Source organism: Castor canadensis, chromosome 14, assembly GCF_047511655.1.
Source record: "Castor canadensis chromosome 14, mCasCan1.hap1v2, whole genome shotgun sequence".
Classification (NCBI taxonomy): domain Eukaryota; kingdom Metazoa; phylum Chordata; class Mammalia; order Rodentia; family Castoridae; genus Castor; species Castor canadensis.
The window spans coordinates 72,302,541-72,320,874 of NC_133399.1; the positions used below are offsets into that span (position 1 = coordinate 72,302,541).

General features: G+C 36.4%; 1 protein-coding gene across 1 annotated transcript; it reads right to left on the minus strand.

The window, feature by feature from the left end:
• Positions 1–5,698: 5,698 nt before the first annotated feature.
• On the minus strand, positions 5,699–13,476 carry Fgf20 (fibroblast growth factor 20). The gene is made up of 3 exons (XM_020183128.2): positions 12,991–13,476; positions 7,897–8,000; positions 5,699–6,793 (listed from the first exon to the last, which is right to left on the minus strand). Exons 1-3 carry the CDS (start codon positions 13,274–13,276, stop codon positions 6,548–6,550), a joined length of 636 nt encoding a protein of 211 aa, XP_020038717.1. The 5' UTR covers positions 13,277–13,476; the 3' UTR covers positions 5,699–6,547.
• Between the last annotated feature and the right edge of the window lie 4,858 nt (positions 13,477–18,334).

Consider the following 18,334-nt stretch of genomic DNA (forward strand, 5'->3'; position numbering starts at 1 on the left):
TTAATGTATGCTCACTCAAAAATAAAATAAAATTTTAAAAAATAAATCACATTGCATATTTTATAAATTCACACTAGAAGGTGAACTGGCATTAGGTATAAACAGTTCAACTATTCCCTAATTCAGTAGCATATTATGGTGGTATGTACATTTCCTAACCATGTAAAATAAAGAAAGCTTTTAAGGAATTTATAAGGACTATGTATGACCTGAAAAAGTCCTCTGCTCAGTAAGAAGTAAACTGTTAACCTAATTGAATTAAACATGCATCTACCTTCCTTCACTCAACTTCTTCCATATAAATAACCCTGAATAAATGTGTACATTCCTCACCCATAGAGGGTTTGGCTTAGTATTAGTAATAGGTTCTACAAAAATACATATCTGGGTTTGTTTTAAAGAACTAGAGATGTCCTTTCTCTGTCAGTAGGAAAAGACTGCACAATTCTAACATTGGTACAAAAAGTTGTATGCATTAAATTAATTATACCAACAGACATTATAATATTCACCACAGTATCACAATTACTAATGCCCCATTGTTAGCTAGAGGAAAGTTAAGTGCTTCAGCTTAACATATCATATATCTTTAAGGTCAAGGTATCATCGCTGCTAATGCCAACTAATAGACTAAGATTAATTGAGCCCAACTTCAGGTTGTAGATTTTTGTTGGGAACAAACTGAAATAGATAGAACCATCTTATAAAAAGTATCAGTTGGAAAAGACCATTAGAATTGAAATCAAATAAATTCGACATTAACAAAATTGTATTTCCCAAATAAATAACCAGCTAACAACTTGCAAAGAATGGTTCTCTAGCTCATTCAACAGAAGCACACATCCTTGGGACCTTTGTGATCCTGTTATTGATATACCGGGTATTATATTTCACTTATCTTGGACTTCTGTTAAATCATAGAGACACAAATCCTCCTCACCAAGTTTTGCCTTGGATAGTGAAGAAACATAAACTATAATTATTCCTCAAGGAGTACTGCATCCATTTGTTTCCAGCCAATAGAAACACTAAGGATGTCATGTGTTAGGGAACTCTTGGCAAATCCTTCATTTGCCACCTGGAGGGCTTTTTGTCTGTTTGGAATGTGACAAACCTGCCTTTATCTGGAAAAAGATGGGCTGGTGTTAAAAAAACTGGCACCAACAAATGCCCGGACCATTCGGTCTCCAAAAGATACCTTGAATAAAATACATTACAGAATGAAAAAAAAGATAGAAATAAACACACAAGATTTTTCTGTCATGAGAAATTTTGCATGCTTGCTCCTTTGTAATGCTTATATTAGAGAAGACAGGGAGCTCATGTTTCAGTGCCCCAAGTAAGAAAGGTACAAATTTGCTTTAATGTCATCACTCTCAGTCCTGTTACAAAGGAGAAGTCAGGTCACTTCAGATGTAGAAGTGTCCAAGCCAACTATGGTCGATGACTAAAAATGTATTCCACTTAACAGTAACAAAGATGACAGAGTTGAAGAAATATTGCTCTATCGTTTAGAGTTAAGAAAATTTAAAAAGTAAGCACCAGCAAATAAATGAGAAGTTATATCTGATTAATAATAAATGTTCCCTTGAATTAATAAATGAATTATTTGCCTATTCTTGTACTATACATTACTATAAAATTAAGGACTTATAAACAATGTTGCATTTAATATCTCACTCATTCTGCGAGTCAAGAGTTCTGTCAGGATTTATTTGGGCCCTTGGCTCAGGACTTTGCACGTCCACAACCAACAAAATACATTTTTATCTTGAGGCTTGACTGGTAAAGATTCACTTCTAAGTTCAGCCACACTGTTGGCAGAAGTTAATTTCTTGCAGTTTTAGAACTATGAGTCCAAGATTTTGTTAGCCCTGGCTGAAGGTTGTTCTGAGCTCCTACAGATCACCTACAGTTTGTTGCCACTCGACCTTTCTCATTCTGGCTGCTTACTCTATCAATTCAGCAATGAGAATCTCTAGGCAAAAGTGCTAGCATAATCATAGGTATGACATCCCTCACTTTGCTATGTTCTATTTCCAGAAAGAAGTCACACATAACCCATAGGACATTGCACAAAAATATAGGCACAAGGAGGGCAGTGGTTGGGGGGACCATCTTAGAATCTATCCACTATTGACCACTGGCCTCCAATTATTTGTGTGCCTTCCACGTGAAAAATTCTATCACTCTCTTCCAATGTTCCCCTAAAGTATCAATTCATTAGAACATTTGTCAAAAAATTTCATTATCTACATCAGATGTAGGTATGGAAGAGCCCCTGGGGTATTAGTTAAGTATAACTCCAACAGCACAATCCTTCCAATCCATGGTCCTGTGTGACTAAAAAAATGAGTTTTATACCCCTAACACAGCCGACATTCAGTGGTGGGATGGGCACAGGATAAAAGCTATCAACATTTCTATTTTTTCAAAAGGGAAGAAAATAAAAGATATAAAGGAGTAATTCTGAAATCTAATCAGACTGAAGTTTGGAGTTCCTTGTTTAGGGTTCAAAACCTAGGACTAATTCTCTATGGCTTGCTCTGAGTGTCTGTACTACTTTTCTTAGTTTTGGTTTCAATTTTGGGCAGAATTCCCCTTCATGTCAGCATACATAGACCAGAACCCCTAAACTTACATGGTTCTTAATCCCTTCCATGTCAAGAAATAACTCACGTTTCTTTAGAGTTACAGCAAGCATCCCAGGGAAGGCTTTACCACATCTGAATCACTTGCCAGTCCTTAAATTAAATCCTGTGGCTAAGATGACATGTACAGTTTTCCAACCATGACCAGATACCTATCGTGACAAGTTAGATTAGGATAAAATTTTAAAAGGATAAATTTTAATAGCCCATTAAGTCTGCTAAAATGTTTAATGGTATAATATAGGAAATGTGGTACTACAGGAAAGAGTAGGAAATACTTTGGAACTAATAGGTAAAGGCAAGGACTTTGTCAATGGACCCCAGCAGCTCAGCAACTAAGAGATAGCATAGATAAATGGGACTTCATAAAACTAAAAAGCTTCTGCTCAACAAAAGAAATGGTCTCTAAACTGAAGAGAACACCCAGAGAGTAGGAGAAAATATTTGCCAGCTATACATCAAAGGACTGATAACCAGAATATATAGGGAATTCAAAAAACTAAACTTGTCCAAAATTAATGAACCAATAAAGAAATGGGCAAGTGAACTAAACAGAACTTTCTCAAAAGAAGAAATTCAAATGGCTAAAAAACCTGAAAAAATGCTCACCATCTCATTAAGGAAATGCAAATCAAAACCACACTAACATTCCACCTCACCCGTTAGAATAGCCATTATTAGAAACACCACCAACAACAGGTGTTGGTGAAGATGTGGGGAAAAAGGAACCCTCTTACACTGCTGGTGGGAATGCAAACTAGTACAACCACTCTGGAAAAAAATTTGGAGACTACTTAAAAATCTAAACATAGATCTGCCATATGATTCAGCAATCCCACTCTTAGGCATATACCCAAAGGAATGTGACATAGGTTATTCCAAAGGCACCTGCACACCCATGTTTATTGCAACACTATTCACAATAGCCAAGTTATGGAAGCAGCCAAGATGCCCCACAATTGATGAATGGATTAAGAAAATGTGGTATTTATACACAATGGAATACTACTCAGCCATGAAGAAGAATGAAATCTTATCATTTGCAGGTAAATGGATGGAACTGGAGAACATCATCCTGAGCGAGGTTAGCCAGGCCCAGAAGACCAAAAATCGTATGTTCTCCCTCATATACGGACTTTAGATCAAGAGCAAATACAAGAGGATTGGACTTTGATCACATGATGAGGCAAGAGCACACAAGGGAAGTATGAGGATAGGCAAGAAACTCAAAAAAAAAAAAAAACAAGGTAGCATTTGATGTCCTCAATGCAAAGGAACCAATGTAGAAACTTTAAAGCGACAGAGGCCAATAGGAGAAGGGGACCAGGAACTAGACAAAAGGTTAGTTCGAGAAGAATTAATTTAGAAGGTAACACACATGTACAGGAAATCAATGAGAGTCAACTCCCTGTATAGCTATCCTTATCTCAACCAGCAAAAACCCTTGGTCCTTCCTATTATTGCTTATAGAGATAAGGGCAAAATAGTTTCTGCCTGGTAGCAAGGGAGTAGGGGGCAGAGAGGGACGGGGTGCGGGGGGAAGGAAGGGGGGAGAAATAACCCAAACATTGTATGCACATATGATTAAAAGAAATTTTTTAAAAATGTGGTATTACATTATGAGGGAGAGATTTTCTGATTTGGATCGAGCCATTAAAATTCCATTTATATGAATTAATATTCCAATTTCTGCTTCATCCCTTCCATTCTAACTTCTTCACTTATAAATAATTAGTACTCTTATTATATCTCACACTGTGCAATGTTTAGACAACTCCACCTTGTTCCCCAGTCCAACAGAAAGAGCAAAGGCAGACCAGCTCTACAGCAGCATCCCCATCAGAAGATTTTTCAATGCAAGGAACTAATTTGAAGGAACCAAAACTCCCACCCACTCACCCAAGCAATGTGTAAACTGAACTTTAAATATTTATGGATACCAACATGAGACATTTACAACTCAGACCCTAAGATAAGAAAGCAACATCCCACTACACAACCTCATAGAAATTAGTGGCACAGTACTAAAGAGGAACCGCACAAGAGAAGTAAAGAAACCTAAGGACCATGAACAGAACAGACCATTCCCTCAAATATACTGGTTAAAGGTTAAGTTACTATCAGAAACTCACCATTTGGTTAGTATGCACATTTATTAGTAAATGGATATATATCCCAGTAAAAATATAAATGCTTCTCCTGTTGGAATTTTAATTTCATTATTCTCAAATTTTTGTTATAAGCCCAGTATTGATGATGGTTTGGTAAATCTTATGTTGGTATAAACAGTCAAGACTGGTGCCAGGATAAGAAAAATTAGTTGACTTCCTTACAGAAAGCTATCTAAACATCTTTATTTGAGAACAACTATATTACACATGTAATATAATACCTACTCTGAAATTAAAGAGATTGTGGAAAAATCCAACCTATAATTCCCTGGCCATCAGTATCTTTGAAGGCATCAATGAGACATAATCAAAATATATGAAAGTATAGGTTTCTTAAAGAGAGGAAGAACATTTAGTGCAGATGGTATTATTCATCTTTTGGTCTGGTTAGTTCCTTCTTGTCTTCTAGGGCACATCAGAAATGTCACCTCCTAACAGATGCCTTCCCTGAACCATCCTGTCTGAGGTTATTCCCTCCTTTTTTTGTGTGTCTAAACTTGTTTCCTAAAATAACACATCGCAATTCACAATTATAGAATTTGTTACTTTACATGTTTACTACATGTTTCTCCTACCAGTCTTAAGCTCCATGATACAGGGTCTCCCCCCCAATCTTGATCACCACATTTTCACAAATGCCTAGCACAGTGTCTTTGCCATACTGAATCAAGTCAATGAGCAAATGTAAGTTGGCTATAATGTTTGATAATTTCAACATTAGAAGTTCTCTAAATACTGAAGTCTTTCTCTAGGGTGCTTAGCATATTGTCATTTTAAAAATGTCTTACAAATAGAAGAACTTTCATCCAAGAAGCAAAGATATTGAAATGTAAAATAAAAATGTTTAATTCCTTTTTGAATGTGTCAAATCCAATACAAATCAATAAAGTATTCTTCTAGACCAAAAGGAACCAATGTCAGATTTAGGAGGCAACTGACTGCATAAAAAATCTACACTATACTTTATTTTTTAATAACAAATTCAATATCTTATTCTATAGCTAATGTGTTGTAATAATGATGACTTCTTTACAGCCCAAGATTCTACAACAAAGTAATGGCACAATAAAGAAAGTTTTGTCGTTTTTTTACTCTTTGTATTGTCTTCATATACCAGTAAAAAATAAACTCTTTAATAAATAAATATATAATAAATATTAGCAAACTGAAATGTATAAATAGGTCCATTCTTAAAAAAAACAAATCCCATCTTGATGTGGCATACTTTATAGTCCACAGTCTCCCGGAGTTTTTGTTGTTGTTTGTTTGTTTGCTTTTACTTATAATGCCATGACCTGCAAATTCCTACAAGGTCCTCAGAATTTATGAGGCACTAATTGTGGCCAACTATATCAATCAATTTCTTCAACATGAAGTATCTATTTTTTAAGGTAATTTTCAAAGTAAACATAACCCAGAGAGGTGAAACACCAGCAATACGCTAGGTGGTGCTCCCATCATCCACAGTTGAACTGACATCTTCCATCTACTGGTCAGGACTGAGCCAGGTACTTAAGGATACTTCCTCCACTTGTAGAAGGTGATCCTGATGAACTTCAAGTCAATTTCTTTTTTCAGTATTCTTTCCAAATTTAATCTCCCAGTGAAAAACAGACTCTGTAACATTCTGACTGTCTTCTTCAGTTGTTAATTAACAATGGGAATTGTGATTTAAAACAAAAAAGTATGGTTGGTTTCATTCTTCAATAAAGACATTATTACACTTCAAGTGTACATCAGTAGGTCCTTATACAATTCTGGAACTCTTTCTGGATCCACTGGTCTAGGCAAGAAATGCGTAAATTTTTGATGTCTTTTGGACCGGGCACCATCCCTTGGAGTTCCATCTTTGTTAAGTGCCACAAAATACCTGCGACCAGTGTCTCCATGTTTATATACGTTTGATGAATAGGTGTTGTACCAGTTCTCTTCAAATTGCTCCCTGAAGATGCATTCAGAAGTTAGTTTCTCCTAAAAGAAGAAAATGTATCATTAAAAACACCCTAAAATGACTTCCTTATAAAAGATCTAACTGTATATTTTCATCTCTTTGCTATATCCTGTCAAAGAAGGGAAAAAGTTAAATTATTTTTGCTTTATTTCAGTTTTGCTCATATATTATCTGGAATTTTTCCTCCCAGGTGACTTCACCCAGCAGTTTAGTTAAAAAAACTTTAATTCAAATGTCAATGCCCAAACAACTTCATTTTCTATTCTGTTTTTGTTTTGGTTTTTGGTTTTTAGCAGTACCAGGGTTTGAACTCAGGGCTTTGTACTTGCTAGGCTAGCAGTCTTCCACTTGAGCCATGCCTCCAGCACTTTGGCTTTAAGTCTTTCACTTTTTGCCCAGGTTGGCCTTGGACCACGATTCTCTCAATCTTTTTCTCTTATGTAGCTGGGATTACAGGCATGAGCCACCACACCAAGCCCAATTTTATTTTCAAATACGTAATAAATATTCTGAATTTCCATGCTCTCCATATTATCATCCTACTACCATCACCACCAAGCAGGCCTGTAGATTATCTTGTCCCATTATTAGATGCCTAAGTTGCATACATTAAGTCTGTACTACCATCTTGGAGTGTCCAAGATCTTGCTAAGATCCAAATTCCTAATTCAAGATCGTCACCGAAATCGTATGTCTTCTTCTTACAAATTTATTGTTTGCTATGTTACCTACGATTAACTACTACATACCTACATTAATATACATGTAAGTAAATATAGAGAAATCCCAATAATTTCTTCTCTTTTCAAGACAGACTATATATTGTCTCAAAGGATAGGCCATAGTTGCTTATTTAATCCAACACATACATGAAGACTATGTGCATATGTTTTCTTTATTGTAATTCTACTCTTACAATCACTGTACACTGCATTATTTTTCTCTTTCTCAGAGCCAGCTCACATTTTTCTCTGAAAAACTTCTCTAGAAACTTAGTAGGGATATAGATTTCTAATTTCCAAATAAGTACATTTTATATACTCCCTTTGACAGACATTTTGGTAAACATTTTAATTATAAAATAGTTACTATTTTAAGAATTATAATAATAATAAATACGTACTGATCCATAGAGTTCTCCTTTGTCATTCATTCCAAGGTAAAGACCACTGTCCACACCTCTAATACTGACCAGACCCACAGCCACACTGATGAATTCCAGGATACCTGAATTTATAAACAAAATAATGATTTTTTTGTGTACATATATATATAATATATATAAGACTATAAGAAAGTGGTGAGAATTAATAGTTTTATGTATTCAACAATAGAAATTATTGTTATCTTAAATAAATATATAATAGAGGTATTCTTGATCCTCCATGGTTCTACTAGTTCATTGTAACCATTTTATATTAATTGTATTTTCTGTTTTTTGCAATGTCTAGTCAGTCTTTTTCTAGCAGCAGCATAGCTTACCGAGTATAAAAGTGCTTTATTTTAAATAGTGTTTTATAGTTTCTACTTACATTTTTTCATCTAGTCTTAAAAACAATCCCTTAAGATAAGTAGAAAAGATATTATTATCATCCCCATGTTACATATAAAGAAACAAGACTCAGAAACATTTATTGACCTTCCTGAGGATGTTTATAATTTATAGGACTGATACTTGAATTTATATCTTCTAAACTCTAATCTAGTGATTCTAGTCCAGAATATTGTTTCTACAATAGTTTCAAGACTTTATAAATTACAAGTTATTTTGTTTTCTATCACATGATTTTAAAAATAAATTGTATAGTTCTGAGAAGTGAAAAGACTTTGTACTTTATTACATATGATAGGCAAATACCAAGATCTTAATATGCAAGTAGATTTTGTTACCAATGATTTTCTAGTTACTTTATTGATAAAGTAGATTCAAAAACTCTCCACTTAATAAACTGATATACCACAGTTTAAAATAAAACATTGCACTGCTCCCTCTGCATTACCCTTTTATTTCTGCACACACTAACCTTTGGACTAATGTCTTTGTCTAGTTCTTCCCCTTAGACTGCTAGTATGCTATCACCATACTTTCTGTGCTTGGATCTGCCTTCATCAATAGCTTTCTACCTTCACCCCTTCACCCCATCTTAAGCTCTACAAACAGTATAAATGTGTACCATTTAGCCTGACTCTTGCTCTTAAGTCATTCCTTGATTTATTGTACAAGTTCCTGTTTGGACACATGATACTCCCAAGGCCAAGGGAAAGTACAGAATCTGATTATTTGCTGATATGGTGGGCTCTATTCTATCCAGAGCCTAATTCACTCTTTGGCAGAAACATAGGTTCCTAGCAAGACAAATGAGCTCTTTCAAACTATCAGGAGATCATGTAGAACACTGAAGCTATCAAGGATCTTACAGCAACAATACACTACTAAATGTCCATAAGTGGCTTGAAAGAGTCAGTTCTGAGCCAGGGTTCAGAAGATGTAATTGAGAGCCTAAGGCAGAGAGAAGATAAGGTGTAGCAGGAAGACCTACACTCGATAAGACAGTCATAATAATGACAACTATAGAGTGGGGGAACAAAGGAAAATCAAACTAACTGCCAAACTTATCAGTGAAAGATTCCTGTTAGAAACAAAAATATGAACCTAAAACATAATTGGTATTAAAAAAATCAATGCAATTTCATCCAGGATATGATTACAAATGTATATTTTAAATTATGTTGAAAATTCATTTGAATTAACAAGTATACTATGGCTAACATGCATGCAAACTTAACTCCCTTTAAATATGTGATTTACATTAAGATCCTACTCTTGTCTTTGAAATAACAGGAACTGATTTACTAATTAGATTGTAGAATAGAACTAGGTTCTAAGTATGGTAGAATATAAATTTAATTTCCATGTAAGCTAATTACATAACAGATCTCATAAAGTATTCATTTTTCCTGCAAAACTCAATGAGCCCTAATCCAATGTTTCTTACTGTAGGACACACTCCACCTACACTTTCATTCTCATCTTCAGAGAATGCTGTTATCTTGCCAGAATATTTAGTTGTATAAAGAAAAAGTATTGTATATGTCCTTAGAACAATTACAGTCAATAGTTTGAACTTCATAAAACAACATTCAAAACCTTATACATAACCAGGCATTAATAATTTTGCAATGGTTAATGGAACTGATGGGAAAAAGGTTATATGTCTTTGTGTTCCTCTTAAAGATTTTAGCCACACTTTTAATTCTGATCATTTTTCTCCTCAAGGAAATAGTATACCACATAGTAATTTGTAATCATTTGATTCTTAAATGAGATTTGACAAGTCTTTCTTATTTATAATATGAGGTGGCAACTAAGCTAATTCCTTTACAAAGAGTAGACATGAAAAACTTTCCTTAAGAGGTAATCACAGATTTTAGATAGATTTTCTAATGCCCAGTGTCCCATAAAAAGACTTGGAGGTACTTTGTCTTTCTGGTATCATTTTCAAAGCCAGCCTTTTTTTAAATCATAATAAACAGGTGAGTCAACCCACAATGCAACCACATCAGACAAATCTGTGGAGAATAGGGGAGAATAAAGGAAAAGGCTTTAAAGGACTATGTTTGATCTCAGGCTAAACTTTTTAAAGAAATGATTCCATGTTTACGTATTAGGTAAAGTCTTCCTACTGTACTACTGTGCAAAAAAAAAACCCTGCTATAAATATAAAGCTAACTCAGATAGGAAATTATTTTGGCCTCCCTGAGACCTTTCTATTTATGTTCTATTGATGTGGTTTTGAAGTTTAAAGATACAGAATTCTGGGTTTTTATTTGATCATAGCCAAATTAGTACAAAGTTATCAAAAATGGTATTAAATAACTTAAGTTACTGTTCTTAAGGTTTTTTCAAACTTTTTACTTTGATGACACAATGAGTTTAAAAGAAAAATAGCAAAATATTTTAATACTTTATTCACTAAGGCATTACCAAATGAACTCAAACACAAGGAGAAGCATACAGTGTTATACATGTTAAACATGAACTTTCTTCTCACTTATATTCCCTGATAGTAAAATATGATGTCTAAGCTATTGAAGGCCACTTGGATGCACTATAATGTAGCATTAAAAGGGTGTTCATTCCTTTAGGCTACCAAACTGATCTGGGTTATCTTCCTCTTATGCAACAGTTGATATTTTGCTCCTGTACAGTCTCCTACAATAGTGTGACTTAAAACAGCACAAATTCAGTCTAAGTCATATTTTTGCAATTGCCAAATAATATTTTTAGTTTAAAATGTATTGGCAAGGTGGTAATTATGATAAACACCAATTTAATACCAGTTGAATGAATGTTATCAAGTCTGCAAATATTTATTAATCTCTTCCCATAGTCAGACTTACAAAAATACATAAAGCAGCAGAAGCAACTCTTGTCACTAAAGAGATTACAATTGAATTACAAGTGTCTTAAAGGAAGAATTTCCAAGGTTACACCGGTATGGGGGGAGGAGTCTGAATATTATCTAAGCTTAACTTCTACTTGTTCTGCCTATGAGCATCATATTTGTGTCCATTTGTAAATCTTACTGATGACTGGAAGATTTTTCTGTAATGAGTAGAGTGCAATCGTTCTTAAAAGAAAAGACCTGAGCCACCTGGTGTCAGCAAAGTTCTTTAGAATCAAAATCTCATCCTCCTCAATTTAAAAAACAGTTTCTGAAAGTGACCCCAGATTGGTCACTAGGTCATGACACTCTTGACTCATAGTCAATGGGATTTAAAAGAGATCAATAGAAGCTGCAAATACCTGGGCTTTAAAAAGTTAATTTTGTAAGCCTTTAAGTGCTACCAAATGACCACCACATGCTTATTTCCACATCTGAAGTTACAAATGTCCCTTAAAGGAGATTTACACTTCTCCAAAGTTTTAATGAGAACTAGAGGTCAAAAAAGAAATGAGAGTATAAGAAGAATAGGCAATGAGGACCAGATAAGAGAGGGCCACTCATAAATGAGATTCTCAAAGAATTTTCATAGAGCAAAGGAAGGGAAAGGAGAACTGTGTTGCGTTTTCGCATTGCTGTTAACAAGTAAGTGATACTTTAAATATATATATATAATGAATCTCTCCAATGACATCATAAGTTGGATCATCAAAATCCCATGAGACTCCTAGCAGGTTAACTCTAACATAACGAAAACCTGATGGAAGTAATATTGAGATTTCAAAACCAGAAAGCACCTTAAAGAGATCAACTAATTTAACTTATCATTGTGAGGACAAGAAAACGAAGACTCATACCGAGAAGGGCACTTGCTAGTTACAAAACTAGTTAGGGAGTGATCAACTGTAGAGACCTCATGATTTCCTAATCTATGGTCTTAATCTTATTCGCTTTTTTTTTTAACCCCTTCTGCTCGTAGGCATTGCCTGAGTTACTCCGAAACATCGCTCTGTGTTCCCACCCGTATCTTCTTTCGCTTCCCCATTTCCTCTTACCTGAGGTCAACACCAAGATCACTGCTTGGAGTTTCGCAATTTCTAGAGGATCTTAGCTGAAGAACTGGGCATGCTCAGTAGCTTACCCCCACCCCCACCCCCGCCCCCTCACGCTCCCAAATAGAACTCAAGGAGCTCAGAGAACTGCAGCCAGGCGAGCCGGACAGGCAGAGCCCAGCAAAGTTAATCTGTTACCTTTCAGGTGAACATTTGTAGTACTCTAGGTAGACACTAAGTGTTCATCCTGTGCAAGAGCAGCCTCCTGAGCTACAGTCACGGACGGATAGCCAACTGCGTAACTGTGGGGCATGTTTAAAGAAGTCGAATGCTTCCTGTTATTAATTTTCAAAAAGTGGACGGTACTGGGAGAAGTGTGAAAGGAAGTGGGAAGAAAAATATAGGAATTTTAAAAAATAATAAAGCTGCCTGCAAAGTAAAAGGTGTAAGGAATACATTCTAAGTCCAAGTCTTGGTGTCTTGGGCAGTAGGAAGGGCAGGTCAAGGAGCACAGGGAGCACCCACCTGTTTTCCTCCCGCCCGCAGCGCTAGAGACAGAAGGAAAACCCCCATCTCGCCCTTCAGCTCCAGCTCGCATCTCTCACGGGATGGGTGTAGGGGGGCTCCGGGCCTCACGCAGCCATGATACCCTTGGCCAACGCAAAAGGGAGGCGTGCGATGAGTAGAGGAGTCGAGTTGGGTGGGGATGCAGGTACCTACCGAAGAGGCTGTGGTCCTGCCGTGTGCCCTGCACGCTGCCATCGGGCAAGATCTGCAGGTGGAAACCGGTGCGGCAGTAGAGCTGCCGGCGACGCAGGATGCCGTGCAGGTGCGCCAGCTCCGCAGACCCCGGCCCGCCGCGGGCGCCCCGCTCCGCCGCGCCCCGGCGCTCGCCCAGCAGAGGCGGCCGCTCCCCGGCAGGAGGCAGCAGGAAATGCGAGCCCACCTGCTGGCCCAAGCCCTCCAGGCCGCCCAGGAAGCCCCCCACTTCGGCTAAGGGAGCCATGGAGGGACCAGAGGGAACGGTGAAAAGACCAAAAAATAAAAGACCTCCTAATAAAAAAGTATTAGCAGGGTTGGCGAGGTGGATGGAGAGAAATTATAGCAAAACGAGAGCGGTAAATTAAGGCCCAGTTACTCCTTTGAGGTCGCTGGAGGGACTGTGCACTGAGATGGCAGGCAAGAGGAAGAGTTCACTGTCTTGGAGCGATCTTCTCTCTTTAGGTAGGTAAGAGCCGGCTGGCTTTGCAGAAACATCTGTAACTGCCGCTGCCAATACCAGGTTGGAGCTGGGGCTGGGGGCTGGGGGCTGGGGGCTGGGGCTCCAACTCCGCAAACTGATCAGATCAGAGTCCTGTGTACATACACACCGAGTATATATGCGGGTCCTCTTGACATATGCTAATCAAGTCCTTTCATGCGCACTGGGGAGGTGGGTTCTGTTTGAAATCTTAAACCGGCCTCCTCTCAACACGTTTTTGCTCTTCGGAAGTGACCAAAAGGGGCCCTTGACGGTTCTCTACCCATGCATTCGCAAAAATCATTCCTGCACTTAGCCAAAGTCAGCCCGCAAATTCCGGGAGGCTCAGTCGAGGCCCCTGTTGGGGTTGTCTTTTGGACAACAGGGATGCTGTTTGGCTGCTGCTGTGCAACCGCCTTTGATGTGAGCTCCTTTGCAGTGATAGATCGTGGCCCAGCTTGGCAGTAAATAGAATGGGGGGGGGGAGTTGAACAAAACAGGGGCGGGAGGAGGAAAAGGAGAGAAGAGGAGGAGAATTGGACTCCTTGGGAGCTGCTGGGAGCCTGCCTTGGACAGGTGCAAAGAAAGGTAAGAGAGGCAGAAGGAAAAAGGGCGTTACCTGAGGCTTAGACCTGCCCAGACACACATGAAAGGAAAATCAAAGCCATGACAGTTTAACTCACTAATTTGAAAATACTACTAAAATGTACAAGCATTACTCTTTTCTTTTATCATTTAGATGGGGGATTTTCTTTACATAATCAAGGTTAGGTTAGGAACACCCTGCCCCCCTTACCCAGTTCTCTTTAATGTTTATCTTTACTCAGAGAGCATATGATATAACCATGATTGCCTTATATCTGTATGGAAGCTTAAAATTGCTAAGGTCCTGAGCCTTTAATTTACATATATAATAACATAATATCATCATGAATCAGCGGATTAAGAGTACATCCAAATCGGCTGGTTTACATTCTTATATTTTGCCATGAGTAGATGATGAATATTGGGATAGTGTCATAAATGAATGAGCAGCCTCTAGGGCTCTTACCCAATCTAAGAGTACTTGCCTGTGATTGTTGCATTTTCCTAAAGGTTAGCTTTTTTTGTTCACATTTCTATTATTAAAATCTAAAACAACTGAATTGAAATACTGTTGGTTCTTGGTGAGTTCTGAGACTTAAAAATTTATCAGTAAAATTTAATAAGGTCTGTACATATTTGTATAAACAGAAAGCCATTGAAGTGAGGGAGTTAGATACATTTAAATGAAGCTTCAATTAGTAGCACTAAATTCAAGATTTTTCCATTAAAATTTTTCAGTGGCAGAAGAGTTAAGAATCATTCAGCAGATTTATGCTTCCTTTGAGCTAGAAGTTTAAGAGAATCACTCAAGATTACTTTTTCAGTCTTGCTTCATGGTCTGTTCAGTAAAAGTTTAAGCCCTGGGAGTTCAGTTGAATTTGACTAGTTTATTTTTTCTGAAGGCCTTTTTTTGTTTTTTTTCTTTTTCACTAATTAATTGGCAGGTGCTTTAAAGTAGGTAAAGTTACACCTTTTCATCACTACAGACCTAACTACTGACCCTTGTGCAACCAAGTTATAAAAGAGTCCTTAAAGCAAGTGATTTACTGTTGATAGATATGAAATAAAACAAAACACTGGCTAAAAACAATAAACAAATAAATCACTTTAGAAACATATATTGCTGTCTGTTTTAAAGGTTGTACCAGGTAAATGTATTATTTCACCTTTCAAATAACAACAGTCTGTCTTGTGGTAGGACCCCCAAATCCACCATAATCAAGATTTCAAAGCACATCTGTGTAAACATTATCACATCAGTGTAAAACATCAACCAATGAGCTTTTACTTTGAACCAAATCTTCTTAATTGCAGTTTTAAATCAAAGAAAGTTAGATCAAAGTTGTGTGAATCTCATAGCAGGATAACTAAAGTAGCCAGAACATACATTGATCACTTTTAAAGAGGAGGTACTTAAAGGTTTTAAACGTAGATCAAGTGCCTTTTAATGAGGTTTGTTTCAAGGTCTAAGTCCTATGCAACGTAAAATGCTATTAATTATTATGCAATGAATACATATTATTGTCACCTGTTCCTTAAGGACTAGTCTATAAAACATTTCCTCACATGAACACTTTAAGTCCTGCTGTATAATCTATAGCTCTGAGACTGTTTAAATCTCTTGTATCACACACACGCACACACACACACACACACACACCACAATATGGGGAATTTTTCACACATTCAGCAAAGCCCAAGAACACTAATAGCAGAGCTGCCTCCACCTCGGCATTATTATGTGCATTCCCTTATTCGAGCCCCACAATCACTCTATGAGACAGGCATACCCATTTTATTGAGAAAAAGAATTTCTGGATTCTGTCTAGTTTGCTTAGTCCAGAGTCCAACATTCCAGGGCAATTCCTCTTTTATAAAATAAAGACAATACAATTCCTGCTTCGTTTACTATGTCTAAGGTTGCTATGGGACTTAAATATGAAAATATATGTAGAAAAGAGGTCTTGATACTATAAAGTTTTGTATACATACAGTACTAGACAACTTCAACTACTGGAATTTTTAACTTTATAATTAAGCAAATGCAATTTGTTTGAAATGCAAAACAAACCCTTTTTTCTCAAACCAAACCTTTAATGTGTAAGTTTTGAATGGTGCTTAATGCCATTTTATAAAAGACCAGAATAGAAACAAAAAGATAAGGATTTCTTTTGTTTGTTCTAGTCATGTGACAGGAAAAGATAACACTAAAGATTTTTTTTGCACATGCTGTGATGATATCATGGGAAGTTAAATAATTTTGAAGAGTGTTTTACAAGAGTACATTATTCAACTTTTAAGTATACACTGCAATCTAATCAACTTTAGCTATACTTCCTAGAGACCACACTTGCCTTGCTGTTATACAAATATGTGGTACAATTCCTACTTCCACAAAATGTAGTCACGGTTTTCCAGACCATATAATCCTATATTGTTTTTCAGACAGCATATTCTCATGAGCCTTTGTTTTTACACATGAGAAAAGAGTTAATAATTTTTGAGGCCTCTAAACTTGAGAAAAAGAGCTCATTTAAAAGTCATGATTTACACTTCCAATAAAATTAAAGTACGTTTGCACATTATTATTGACTTTTTGGTAATTACAGAACATTTCCAGCAACACAAGTTTCCACACATAAGAAATTGATTGAATAAATTATGATACACACAACGGAGTATTACATAGCTGAAAAAAATAAGACAGAACTATAAACTTATAGAGAATATTTCCAGGATGTGTTGCTAAGTGAAGCAAACAAAATTCAAAAGGAGTTTACCTAGTGTGCTACCTTTCCTGTAAGAATGAATTTCTACATGTATATGTTTATTTTAAAAAATAAATAAACAGGACTGGGGCTATAGCATAGTGGTAGAGTGCTTGCCTGGCATGTGCAAGGTCCTGGGTTTGACCCCCAGTACCACAAACAATCAATCAATCAGTGAATAAATGAATACAGGATGGATAAATCAAAAACTGATAAAATTTTTACCTGCTGGATAAGGGATGGAGGAGTGACACTTTTCTGAGAACTTTTTGTAGAGTTTTGACTTTTGAAGAAATGTTTACTTTTTAAGTAAAATGAAGTTAACAAGGATGAAGAAGGGGATGTAATAAAACCAAGAACAAATGAATGTATGTGTACAGGTTCAAATGACTAATGTACCATGACCAAGTGAACAACATAACCACACAAAGAGAACAATATTACTTTTAAAAATAAGTGATTTTCAAATATGGTTCTCTGATTATACATCAAGGGCAAATGACCAAAATAAATAAATAATAAACAAATACTGAACTTCATTGAGAAAGATTGTTTTTCTCTGTGGTAGGAGTTAGAATAGTATTATAGGATTGAGCAAATAAATAAATATGCTGAGGATATGAGAGGAGTTAGGGGTTTCGTAGTTAGAGAATGGAGTTCAAATATGCAAAAGAGGGAAGGCTAAAATAAGCCCTGTAATGCTGAATTGGAACTGGCTGTTATCAGTGCTAATACTTCAGCACATGGTGCCTCTAGGGAGTGTGTGTGTGAGTGTGTGTGTGTGTGTGTGTGAAAGAGCTCTGTCCACTCAAAGGGCCTAGCAGCAAACATATAACAAACATATGCTAAGGCTAGATTTTGTTTCTCAATTCACTCTCCTACTAAAATTACTCAGGGAAACAGAGTAATCTCTGTTTCAGGATTGGGTATCTTTTTATGCCAGAAAGCAAGGAAGTACTCAAAAAATGATGAGGACCTCAGAAAAAGATAATAAACTAAATTTGGAACATTTGAATTTCAAAATAAACAATGATAGGAATGAGATATTTGTGGACAGAATAAGAATCTTTAAGTGCAACAATTTAAGTAAAGAACTAAACAAATAAATGAAGGAAAAAGGAAAACCTGTTCTTGAGGTAGAATACTAACTAATAAATACTGAAAGAATGAGAGAATTTTGCACCCATCATAAGAACATTTCTTGTCCAAAGTCACCAATGCATGACAAAACTAGTGAGTAAATTTTGATGAAAACAACAACAAGATGATAAAAAAAAGAGAAAAATATTGATGAAGAGTCTCAATTACAAACAGAAAACAGTAACTTTAGAGTGAATTGATCTAGTGAATTAATGTTTTACCCAAGTAATAAAAATAAACAGGAGCTGGAGATGTAGCTCAGTGGTTGCTTGCCTAAGATGCACAAGGTCCTGGACTCCATCCTAGTACCACAAAAAAATCAAACAAAAGA

Excerpts from the sequence above, each read along its gene's own strand:
- Fgf20 (XM_020183128.2), bottom strand. The coding sequence starts at position 13,276 with ATGGCTCCCTTAGCCGAAGTGGGGGGCTTCCTGGGCGGCCTGGAGGGC. Across the intron at positions 8,001-12,990 it reads GCAGGACCACAGCCTCTTCG|GTATCCTGGAATTCATCAGT; the intron begins GTAGGTACCTGC and ends TTATAAATTCAG. Across the intron at positions 6,794-7,896 it reads AAGGAGAACTCTATGGATCA|GAGAAACTAACTTCTGAATG; the intron begins GTACGTATTTAT and ends TTCTTCTTTTAG.